This window comes from Coturnix japonica, chromosome 1 (genome assembly GCF_001577835.2).
Source record: "Coturnix japonica isolate 7356 chromosome 1, Coturnix japonica 2.1, whole genome shotgun sequence".
In the NCBI taxonomy this organism is placed as follows: Eukaryota; Metazoa; Chordata; class Aves; order Galliformes; family Phasianidae; genus Coturnix; species Coturnix japonica.
The window spans coordinates 23,212,188-23,225,459 of record NC_029516.1 but is presented as its reverse complement, the minus strand read 5'-3'; the positions used below and the strand labels follow the sequence as shown (position 1 = coordinate 23,225,459).

Here is a 13,272-nt window from a genome sequence, read left to right as displayed (position 1 = left end):
ACAAAAACAACAACAACAAAAAAACCCAATTGTAGACAGTTCTAGGTTCTAAATATGCTGCATATTTCTGGAAACATGGCTAGGACTCAGATTTTAGATGCACTGAGACCATATTTACCCTGAGAATTGAGCAGTTTCTAGAGGGGAAATAACAAATTCCTCATCAAGTTAAAATGTGACTTTTATACATTTCTTTGGGAAGACTAGAGGGTAATGTTTGAATTGTTTGAACCACTTATGCATACGGATAGTCTATTAAATGAACAAAGTCTGATGTCAGAGGTAATGGAAGAGCAACTCATTGCGAATTAGTGTAAAATCTCACTGTGTGTAGATGTGAAGGAATTAGAGTTACTAACTTTGTATGTTTCCCTGGACTGACTGTTGACTACTCTGCAGGAGAGCTGATGGCTCTAGGAGAGTTTCTGGAGTGATCCAGCACGGCAGTTCCTTGCTCCTGCCCTCTCACTGCAAAAGTGTTATGGAGAACCTCTGAGTAAAGGGCAGTGAAAGGCAGGGTCCCCCACAACACGGCTTCTCTGCTTATTTCCTATCTACTTTCTGAAATTACTTAGGGAGAAAGACATCTAACAACTGCAAATAGAAGTACTCATGTATTTTACTTTCCAGTAGTTGTCCATCCCCAGTTTTTCTTAGGACACTGTTGAAACAAATCTGTTATGTATGTTCAAGAATTTAGATTTCCTTCTTTTTACCCATGCAGATCATTGCTAGTACGTATAAAGTAAACTCAAGGAAAGAGACTGATGGGGCAAATGAGATCTTACTTTCTTTGTCTACCTACTGATCAGTAAGAAAAATAATGTTTTCTATTTTTTTTTTAATCAGCATTTATGGAAATGACACTTTATCACTGGAAGCAATGTCACCTGCTTCCAATGTAGTCTTCTTTGAGACATTTACCAGAACAGTCTGTCTGACTCTTCAGAACCTTCCTTCCAATTTCTCCTTCATTTCCACTAAGTGAAAAGAGGGTTGAACTTCTTGGAATTTTAGACTGATGTATGTGAGTTGAGAATAGGACAATGGAGCATCCTGAGTGGAAGTACCATGATGAGATCAGTACAGATTACAGTTTCACATTCTTGATTTTAATAATTTAGCTGCAGAAGACATTGTCTGTTTTTTTCCACAAGAGTACCACTGATGCCTTCTTTAACCATAAAAATAAAAAAATAAAAAAACAAAACAAAACAAAAACACCAAACATGGTTATTTTGTGGATAGCAGGATACCACATGGACTCTGTGAATGATTTGTATCTCCTGGTATTCACTGTCTAAATAAATATGGAGTAAGATCTCAGAACTGTTTTTACTTGTGACTCACAGCATTAACTAAAAAAATGAAATAAAATTCAAAATCCCCCAACTCCTCAACTCCAGTTTCCTCTTCAAGCTCTCACAAGGGTTTTCCAGCAGAGCCTCCCTTCTTCTAATCCCATAGTGACTTTCTTCTTCAGTGTCATTTCTTATTTCATTTATATTTTTGGAGGTATAAATGAAATGTGCCCATTCCCAGGAGACAGGAGAACTTCAGCCACTTTGGAGCTGCTTCCAACATGGACTAACAGGCCTGCTTAGCTGATGACAACTGTTACTCATCTACAGTAACAAAATGAAAATGAATCACAAGTCTTGACTCAAATCATTTATATTCTCACTTGAGTCTCAGCCCTCAATTTCCACACAGGTAACTCCCTCACACAAAGATTTTCCTATAGCCCAGTTCATAGGGAGATTATCATGTTCCTGATGAGTTCTTCATGTGCTTTACCTACACCTGCCCTTCACATGACCCAGTGGGGGCTCTCTCCTGCAGTTGCATCACAGCATTTCAAAGTTACATTTACCCAGCAAAATCTGTCTTTTTAATGATTTCTGTTGAATGTTCTTATCTTGATGGCTGCTGGAATATTCTACCAATAAATAACTTCTGTGATTATCAAATGCCTTGACTCCACTTCAGCATTTAATCACTCTCAAAAGCTATAAATTGCCTCATATACTCCTCCACTATGAACGCTGTCTCTTAATCAAACTGGACTAATAAGTTTAAGAGACATTACCCACTTATATGTGGATTTTGGTAGGTCATAAGAATAATGAGCGAGATGCACAGGAGATGTAAAGAACATTAGAAGTGCCAGGTCCTTAACTTTGAGCTCACACAATATGCATAGAGCAAAAAATATATGGTAGTAATAGAAAAGGCTACTAACTGGTTCATGCTCATTTACATCGGACATGATGTATTTATTTACATCCAGCATTAAAGTTTTTACTTGGAAGAGGTATTACATTTCAAATTAGAGCTAAATCCTTTATGTATTAATTCTATAATACTGTGAAGGAGATTTCTTAAATGGGTGCATTATGACCTTTTTGGATGTTTGTATCTGTGCATCAATGGCCGTATGTGTGTTATTTTAACCATATTTAAAAAAAAAAAAAAAAAAAAAAAGTTGCTTGAATATGTGTTTATACAAGGTGCTGTAAGCACTCTTGCTGATAGCTCTCCATAAAAGTCTAGCATACAGACCTGATCGCTGCTCATAAACTGTATTAAGAAATTAAAGTTTTTAACAGCTTGCCTACCCCTAAGCACTAAAACTCAACTATGTGAACTACCACGAGTTACAAGATAAGCAAACCACAGCTGTATGAGGCAGCACAGTGTGTGAGTGTTTGTGTTTTGAGTCATAAAGTTGCAATGAAATTACATTATGGTAGGATCCTCTCAGTCCCTGTTCAAGTCACAAATTCCAGATGTAATAATCTAAATATAATGCTGACTTGGTACAGTATTGTATGCGTTAGCAACTGGAAATAAAAATCTGTGGCTTTCTGTATGCTTGGAGGCTTAGCCTATGTTTTGTGAAGATAAGTGAGACATCATAAACTGAACAGTTCTAAATCTTTTCTGATTTTGCTCAGCATATGGCACAGGTGATGATTCTACAACTTTTCTGATCTCAATAGAGCCATATCTCCTTTAAATGATAGAGTTATATTCCCAATTTGCCAAATTGCACATGGCATGCAGAACGCTGATTCTCTCCCAACAGTGGTATTTCATGAGGTTGACTGTAGGTTTATAAACAGGCAGTGTTTACAGAGTCCGAAGACTGAATGGAAGAGTGAAATAGGAAGAACCTAGTCATAAGTTAAAGAACCTAAATATTCTTCATACATTAAAAAATAAACTGTGGTATTGATTAATGCAGTGCGCAGCCCAATTCCATCCCGTATTATTGTCAGTTCAACCCGAACTTGCAATTTTCACAAGTTTCAGCATTTATCTTTGGAACAGTCACCTGTCATGCTTAATGAAACTAAGTGACAATTGTATTTCTTTCAGTACATTAATATGATTAGAGTTTTTTTTTTTGGAAACCAACTTCAGGGTTAAAATAAATTATAGAACTTCATTAACTACTGCAAGATAAGAAATACAGCTTTCCGCTTTTTTTTTTCTTAAGTACTGTAGACTTGCCTTACTGTTACTTCGTCTCCTTTAATAAATATTGATTAAGATTAAATACTTCATAATATATCTTTTTCCATTCAAGAGTTCTAGGCAACCACCTTCACAAACGAGGATAAATGTATAATCTCATGATCTACTGTGGCATATCCTTTACATATGCACAATGCAAGTGTAGTTAACTGTGGGTGTCTAGACAGATACTTACATAAACATTAATGTATACAAAGTCTATTGTGTACAAAGTCTATTGTGTATTTCTAAGACAATCACATTTTTTTTCCAAACAGAACATTTTTTGGCAGAGTAAGTTAATATAGTATTTTGCGCACTGCTATAACCATGGACTAAGATTCTCATTTTGTTTGCATCTGAGTGAGGCAAGAGTCACGGTACTGCTTTCAAGTTCTCTCATTTATGTTGAGTAGGCAAGATCAAATGTGTTCTGCTTTATTTTAAGAAGTCTCTGTTGTCACAGGACAGTTTCTGTTACTCACTACTTCACATTCCATAACAAATGTTATCTAGAGGAAGTGTTACAAGATATAAGAAGCAGCAGATGTTATATGAGATGGATTGATGGTTTTTAGGTTCTCTTTTTTTTTTTTTTCGTATCATAAAGGAAAAAAATTACATGTCTCTATATTTCTCCTTACCCTCATATTTTTGTATGTCTAGCTTCAATTTTATAACTGGAGAATCTGATGACAAATAGCCTAGATGCTTCTGAAAATTCACTTTTTGTGTACTGTTCCTAACACACGTTTTTACAGAATGATTTGCAATAATTTAAAACATGGTGGTTTTAAAAAATATTTTATTTCTCAGTGTATTTGATGTAAGTCATAAGGAGGCACCTGTTGAATAGAGGACACATTCCTTTGTTGAAAAGACTCTGCTGCACAGTTTTACTGCTATTTTAGTCAGTGACTAAACCTGGGCTGTGGGATAAAGAGCATCATGCATATATTTCTGAACTAGTAGTATGTTTTGGAACTCCAAGCTGGTGATGACTAGGGGAGTTCATATTGGTTTGAGGGCTCTACTACAGAAACTTTTGATGTAAATCATATTTTTTTTCCCTCAGGAAAATGACACTTTGGTGATGCTACGGTGTTTTGAGAGAACACTTCAGAAACTCTTTTCTAAATTAGCTATGACTCTTTGTCAGAACTATTCATGAATGGTAACATGAGGAGGCAAGACATCGTCAGTCAGCAGCATTTATTGTTTTGGAGGTGTGCAGGGTCACCACGGGAGGAGCACTCCCACTTACAGCCCCAGAAGAGACTGATGGTGATGTGATGGAAAATGGAGGAAGCTGGAAGTCTCATGTCCCTGCTGCCCGTGTGATTAAAAATATTTCTTCTTAATTATATTTATAGTGTAAACTAATTAAAAGTATATATTTGACCCCAGAAACAGGTTTGTGAAACTTAAACTAGTCTGTGTAAACTATTGGATCAAGTTCAGGATAGATCCAGTACTACTGAATTAAAAATCTGACACCTTTTTTTTTTTCCATTTTACTAAAATAAATTTTAGGCAAAAATAGGAGAAACTGATAGATTTCCAGGACTGGAAAACCAGTGACTCTACCTTGAAGTGAAACCAGCAGTGGTACGATGCTGAGGTTGATTCAGTTTTACTTGGCTGTAGGAGATGGTTACCAGAACTTTACTTTTATTGTAATAAAAGATATTGGATGAAAATACAAATAATTTATTGCAAAGACATAAAAGTCACCTTGGAAAACTATGGAATTTATTTAACTTTTTTTCTGATTCTTGACGATTACAGTAATTTGTGAACTGCTGGCATTTATATCTTGAAACAATGTGAGACAGAACAGCTAGCATGTTAGAAACCTAAAATAACTGAGTACAAACTATCTTACTTTTATTTACGGTCATAAAAGAATGAAAAAAAAACAGCTCAGAGCTCAAGACAACTGGTTGTATAAGTTTACTACAGCCTGTTTATAGCTCTTACATGTAAAACAATGTTAAATAAAATTATACTTTAACATTATAACTTTTACAGCATTTTCATTAATACTTTAAAATGGTTAAAATAAATGACGGAAAAAGAGAAATGGAGGAATTTGTACACTGCAATAGCCTTTCTCACCATAATAAAATGTAACCATTTATTTTAAAGGAAATCACTAAAATTCCACTGATTTTATGCACACACACTCTCTCTCTCTCTGATATGTAACAGACATTAGACATTGTACAAGGGAGTATAATCACATGTATCATTCAGTGGGTTGAACCATATCTATCTCCATCAGCATTATCTGAAGGTGCTGCATGCGTCGGGCTTTTTGATTCTAATTTGAGTTTTCTAATTTTATTATTATTTTAGATGAGATGTTATAACATTTATCTACAAGGGCATAAATATTTGATTCTTACATGGCTTGCAGTTTACACTTGCCATTAACTGACAAAGTGCCCATCAGTACACTTTTTGGAGCTAAGGTCTGCAGTAAGTATAAAACCCGCGAAATACTTCTCATTACTACTTATTAAAGTAATACAACTGAAAATATTTTAAAACTTTACTTGCCATTCTGCACCGTTGAAATGATGAAGATGATTTCCTCTTCACTCATTCTGGTTACTCCAGTAAATCTACAGGATGAGGTGGGACAAAGCCAAGTCTTCCCTAGATTTTCTTTTGCTTCCTGTGGAAAATCCCCATCCCGTGGGAACAGACACTAGTAGACCTGGACTCAAGATCCCAAGATTTGCAGCACTTTGATTTAGATAAAAAAGAAACAAAAGACTTTATTTACTTCCCTGACTTAGGCAAGTGGTTTTTTCCATCTTTATTTGCATGGGTTGCCAGGATGTTCATTTATTGATGCAGAAAACAACAAATTGTTGATTCAAAAATCATCATATTTTGTGATGCAGAAGGAAGAGCCTTGTCCAATCCAGACTGCTGACTGGGATAGCAGAAAAACTGTATATATAATATTCAAATATTAATATTCAAATAAGCATTGGATGCTAAGAGCTTAGTCCAGTCACTTACAAGGATGCCATAAAGAAAAACTGAGAGCATGTATTCAGGCAATTAAAAAAAAATTTTTTTTTTATTATAATTAGCAGATAGGGGAAAAAAAAGAGTGGAAAAAGAGATATAATTAAATATTTTACTTTAAGAAAACCATAGTATGAAGATTTTTTGCAAAAGTGGAATTTGTTTTTCTTTGTGAGTTGTAAAGATGAGAGTGAGAAATGATTGTGCACAGCTCTGAGTGAGAAGCGTGAGCAAATAATTTCAGCTTATAAGCAGAGAAACAATTATTTATCAAAGATTTGATTGTGCTTTCAGTATTATGGACTCGTAAAATGCAAATGCATTCTGTTATTAACATATATTCACAGCACACATGCTGGATGTTCCAAAGGAGCATTAATAAGATGTGCTCCAAATATACATTAGGAATAATATGCAATACATAACTAAGACCATTCTGTTTATAGAACTGTAACACAGAATGCACAGCATCCTTAATTTCTGGTTCATGGTGTTCTGACATCTCCAAAGCAACACCTGTACAGTACTGTGCATTATGAATTCATGCTGAAGATGCACAAATTCAGCTAAATTTTTATAATCTCTGGATGTGATTCCATGATGTCATACAGCAAAATAAGCACACTGCCTTTTGTTCCACTGCATTGTTCACTTATGTGTAAAATATGTTTGTTTGAAAATTTTTCTTTCTAATATGATTGGGGAGGATTGATCAAGTATTCATTTTATGTGGAAATATTTTTATTTTTGTGAAATTCTTGAAATGATATTTTTGCAAGCTTCATTTGATACTGGCAATTAGTTTGGTAGTGCTGAGAAATGGTAATGTAAATTTCATGAATACTCACAACAACTGTTAACAATGTGCATAAAATGCTAAGGTAGAATAATGCCAAATGTGGATACTGCTCAGCTTGCAGAAGCAAAAGAAGCCTTGCTAACTTGGTTTTCTTTCACCTGTTATAAATGAAGCTTCTGGGACCAGGTCTAATGTAAATCTGTGCCTGTGCCCACAGGATGGGGATTTACCACAGGAAGCAAAAGAAAAGCTGGGTAAGACTTGGCTTTGTCCCACCTCATCCTGTAGAGTAACTGGAATAATCAGAAAGAGCGAAGAGGAAATTACCTACATCATTTCAAGACCTGGTGTCTGTGGTGTTTAGGTAAATTCAGAATGCTATTCTAAATTAACTAGATCTCTATGTATTTCATGGTCCTACATTTTGAATTTAGTTAGCCAACATTTTTTAATCCATATTCACTTAAACTGCTTAACTGTCCTGTTAACTCAAGGGATGATGTTGTCCATTGTTTTTTTTGCAGAGATTATCTTTAATGTCAAAAGAAATTCCAAATAATCTTCAACGCGCTGAAGAGTCTGAATAGCCTTTCAAGTGTTTGAAGCGTTCACTTCTGCTGAATTTCAAGTTTCTTCTGAGGAATTAAATATGTTTTTTATTAAGGCACAATATTAACTGCAAAGCGAACAGCTGAGTAACTGAGAAGAATATATGCAAATAAATTATATGTTGCAATCCGGCAGACTTGGTTTTAATTGAATATTGAATATTTCTTCGTTACTTATTTGTAGGAATGTAATAAATTACTAGTTGCTGTTTTGTTGTGATGAAATGTCATTTTGCATGCCTCAATATATGATCTGTTACTTTTTCATGTGAGATCTATTACTTGCCTGAGTGAGCTACTTGCTTGAGCTTGCTAAGCAATAGCTGAAACTACCATAAACCGTATCATGTGATGTGCTTCACTCTAAGTAGGATAAAGCTTGCTGAGCTGCATTCATCTTTCATACAACTCCTTTGGTTTCACTGGAATTTACATCAGAAATAATAATTCTCAATATATTTTGTTTCATTTTTCAATTTATCAATTTTAATGAAATCTTTGCTATAATATTTCACAGAGAATAAATAGGAAACTAGTACAGAGAAGGATATATTTTTTTCTTTTTTCTTTTCTTATTTTTTTTCTTCTAATTCATATGTACTTTAACTGTAATTCTAATTGCCACAAAGTAACCATTAAGCCCCACGTTCTTTTTCTCCCCACTGAGGAGTCCATCCTGTGGCAGAGAAACACTAGACCTGAGCAAGAATCATTTATGGCAGAAAGACTTCTTCCTCCAAATGGCAGTGTGCAGCGTTACTGGAATCAATTGCTTCTCTTCATTTCTTGACTCCATTTCTGATTGCGGAAGGACTTAAATCTGTATGCCTCTAATTTCATTTTGGCATCCTGGTGCTTATTTTTCTCTCTGTGCTCTATGGAGATGGATCTCCTTGGAATTAGAAGGGACTGGTTGCCCTGCTATGACCAGCTGGTGTTTAAAGCACTGTCAATCCCCCTGCACTTCAGTGGTTGTGTTTTAGAGAATGCAAAACCAAATCTAAAACAATCTACAGGCAGAATGTAGATCTGTTCTGGCTTCTAAAGATGTTTTCAAGAAGGGTAATATACAAACTGGGCCATGAAAACCAAGAACCCATCTGGTCCAGGCATGCTAATGTCCTTCCAATTGCCCTTTAGTGTGTTTCTTTTTCTGCTGAACTTCTTACATTGTGTATATTCTTCTTTTTAACCTAAATTAAAATGATTTATTTATTTACATTTTAATCTTGATTTGAAATGCTGTTATTTTATACTCTATCTTTAAAACTAACTTTTTGTATCCCTCTCAACTATAGTGGTCTTCTCACTGTGGTATAAAATACTTAGGGCAGGGAGCCTGCCATTATCCCATAGTGAAAATAGCTGTGATGTTTAGAATAATGCACATATGCTAAAAATGCCTTTTACAAAATTGAAAACTTTGCTCTTAGGTATAGCAGAAGGACTATGAGCACACAGGTACTAAAGTACTAGCTTAAGGTTTTAACAATGTAAGCAAAAACAGCCTAAAAGTTAAAGCAGTTTTCTGTGGGGATATAATGGATTTAGTTTAAATAATAATTTGTGTATTTCTAAAATACTTTCACTCGGTGATGAGCCTTATTTTGGTTGGAGATTATATCTATTTTATGTCTTGTGTGGGAGGTCAGACTAGAAAATGGTGATGGTCAGTTTTGTCCTGAAGACACATTTTGTGCACTTTTAATAGGATTTTGTTTTCCTCAAATGATTTAATAAGGAGCAGGCTTTTAGAATAAATTTGACCTGCCTACAAACCATACTTACCGCATTTAAAAATGTTTTGAGCTTACCTTCATATCCACCTCCCAAATCTGTCATTATAGTCTTGAAAAGCATACCTGAATTTTCTGATCTAGCAATGGAAGACTGCAGTGGAATATATATGTGCAACAACCTTTATCCTGGTTTCCATAGTAAGATCCATTGCATGTCATATTTGTTATGTACTTGAAGGGCTGCTGCCGTTAGGCTGCCCACTCCCTCAGAAGTTTCAATAATAGTTTAGAAAAACATAAACTGTAAAAAACAGTATGAAACAATCAGTTTAGGTTAGCAGTGTTAGGTTGTCAGGAATGTGCCATTTCGTTGGCTTCTGCCAATGAACTTTGTCTATCTGCGGTAGCTCACTAACAGTGACCACATCTGGCTCTATCTTTCCACAATCAGTAAAACAATCATGGTACAAACACCACCACAGCTTTTCAATGTAGTTGAATGCGCTGCACAGTATTTTTAATGGTATTTCAGCGAGCTGAACTTTTTGCATATTGAATTATCTGAACTTTTGATTTGAACAATTGCTTTTCCCTGGGCTTACTGCACACTGTACCAATCACAGTACGGCAACATCAGCTGAAGATCCTGTTCCGTTCATTTATTTGGTTGTTTCAGTCTCTATGTAGGCAGCTACATAGCAGAACCTTCACGGAGTGAGTTTATGCTGTCTTCTTTTCGAGAAACATAAACACCAAGACCATGTGTGTGTTATAGATAAGGTTTTAAAAAAAAAAAAAAAAAAAAAAGCCATAAAACCTGGATGGTATCTGTTAGATAGACATGTATTATCCAATGAAACATTTTGAAGGCAGGGTGTGGCCGGCTAAATTGTCGCTCCTCCCACTGTTCTGTGCTGTTTCCCAGTTTCAGAGGGAAAAACACAGGCTTGGACGTTGAGGATGAGTCATAACCTCTCTTCTGCTACTGACTCACTTGCGAGTTTGAGGTAAGTCCTTCTACCTTATGCCTGAAGTGCTCTGCCACCAGGACGGCGAGGAGAGAAGCAGCTGTTGTATACTGGTGCTGTGGAAAGTTATGCAATGTTTTCTTAGATGAGAAGTGCAGATATTGATACCTGCATTATTATTATGCAATGCAATATTAAGTTTGTGTATGCTAAATGGAATTTTTACTTGGCTTCTTCCGGACATAGCACATTTTTATTTTCCATTATATCATGAGAAAGCTTAAGGAAATACTATGTTGAACCAAGGAACATCTTCATTTATTGAAATACTTAAAAATTATCATATTTCTTGGCAAAAAATATATCAACCTGAAATAGCATTTCTTATTAGTTGCATCACACGTACCTCTTGCACCAGTAGTGACCAATAATAAAGGTAAACTGTGATGGGTTTTGCAATTAGAGGAGGCCCTAAAGTGGGTGGTGTCCCAAAGGAAATGGCTCCTACTTAGGTATTTATGCTTCTATGGTCAGTTTGAGAGTACTGAATGGAAATGCTCAGCTTTAAGAAGAGAACTTTTAATATCTGACCACATTACTTAGTGCTTATGAAATCAGAAGCAGTATCCATCAGTTCTCTTTCCCCATGTTAGGATACAAATTCATATGTTTTTAATTTCTAATTCCAACTTCCTAGAAGGTACCTTCTTGTCCACTGTGCTGGGACACAGCAGTAAAGCATCTTTGCAAAACCATACTAAAATTTCTGTCTTTTTAAAGAAATTACAGACTAAAGATGAACACGTAACGACAGAGGTGTACAGAGCTGGGGTGGGATGTGCCAGGTATCTTAGTGTATGGGTACAGGTGAGCAGTAATGGCAGCACTCCATAGTGTGGGCAGCAGCAGAGCGTAAGCCAACCAAACCAATTAGAGCATTGGGAAAGAAATGTGTTTAGAGAAACACAGGTAAGGCTGCTAGGCAGGTACTGGCAGAAGGAGTGGTTTGTTCTCTGGGATTTGAAAAATACTCATCCTGTCCTTCCTCCTCGCACACTGTGGGCAGAGGCACACAGGCCGGGCGGGCAGCAGAGGCCCACATCCCTTCCCCAGAAGGGGCTGCCCACATTCTGAGGCGCAACAGGGTGAAGGTAAACAGTAACCACTGCAGTGCACAACTTGTGAGGGAGCGGCTGCACCGTGAGAAGTGCCTCAGCCAAACTCTACAGCTGCGAGCCCCGTCCAGGCATGAAAGCCTTTCTTTCAGGGTGGTGTATTTTTATTTTTTTTTTAATGTATTTATTTAATTATTTTTCCTTTCTCCCTTTTGCTGTTTGACGGGTTTCGGCCTCTCGGGGACTTCCCGTGACTGGAGGCCCGGCTGGGGGCGGGGGGCGGCCCAGCCCGCGTCCCGGCGCTGGCGGGCGGCGGGACACGCACAGCGGCCGCCCCGATCCGCGCTCTCCGCCAGCCGGAGTGGGATGTTTCATCGTCCGGAAATGATGGCAAAGCAGTGACTGCGGCGGCGGGGGGCCGGCGGGGGGCGAGTGCGGGTGCGTGAGTGCACGCGTGTGCCCGGAGGAAGGCCCGTGGGGCGCACGAAGCGGCGCTCTGCTGAGGAGCCGGGGGCGCGGATTTGGGCCGGGCGGCGCGGCGGAGCGGGAGGAAATGCTGAGGTAGGGCGCGCCCCGCCGCAACGCGTGGGGCCCCGCGCCCCCCGGCTGCCCGCCCGCCGCCGCCCCCCCCTCGCCCGCGGCCGGCCGCCGCCCCCCGGTCCCGCGGGTGTCGCCGCGGGGGGCGGGCAGCGCTCCCGGCCGAGAAGTTGCCGCCGCTCCGTCGCTGTCCCTCCGCGCTCCCGCGCCCCGAGCCGTGAGTTCTCTGCGTAGAAACGCGCTAACGAGTCCTTTCGCGTGCTTGTTCCTGCAGGGCGGCGTGTTAGTTCGGCTGGAGGGAGTGCAGGATCTGCGCTACTCGGTGAGAGCTGGCAGATGTCCCAAGTGAGGGAACCTCTTCCTCCAGGGCCTGAAGGGCCAGAGCGGGCTCCGAGTGACGGCAGCGCTTTGATCTCGCTCCCTCGAGGTGAGTCGCTTTAAAGTTTCTCGGTAATTGTTGCGCCTTTTATTTGAATGATGCGTTTACTGATTCGTTTTGTGGGTTTTAACCCCTTGCGACTTCCCGCTCCCCGGCCCTCCTTGGTGTACCTCTGTAACACTTTCACTGCCCCGCCTTTATTGTTTTAGCCAGAAATATCCTATGTAAGAAACACAAAACGGGAAGAAATAAAAGGATTCACCGATGTCAGCGCTGCTTGTCGCTGCTTGAAAAACCGCAGTCATTGAGAGGCAGATGCTGCTCCTTGAAACCTCCTCCTTGTTGCTCAGCTTTGGCGTTTGTTTTGTGGAGCTTTGCCAAGCTCCTCTTCTCAGCCCTGCAGTCAGTAGAGAAGGGCAGTCCTGGGCCAGCAGTGCCGTGCAGGTGGGAGGGCACACGCCTGTTTCTCCTCTTAGTTTTCTGTGGCGCTGTGCTTAATGCCTGTTCAGAGACTGTTCATTTGTTTTGTGTTTACTGCTCACCCGTTCTTCAACAGCTTGTTCGTT

General features: G+C 38.7%; 1 protein-coding gene across 4 annotated transcripts in view; it reads left to right on the top strand.

Annotated features, from left to right (window-relative positions):
- The first annotated feature begins 10,595 nt into the window (after positions 1–10,595).
- The window catches only part of MDFIC (MyoD family inhibitor domain containing), a 47,777-nt gene continuing 45,100 nt past the window's right edge, over positions 10,596–13,272 (top strand). The window contains exons 1-2 of one of the 4 annotated variants that reach the window (XM_015853769.2): positions 10,596–10,714; positions 12,602–12,754. In XM_015853769.2, the coding sequence (XP_015709255.1) occupies positions 12,664–12,754 (91 nt within the window). In that variant the 5' untranslated portion in view covers positions 10,596–10,714; positions 12,602–12,663. The other 3 variants (XM_015853796.2, XM_015853788.2, XM_015853779.2) reach the window with 3 other exon arrangements.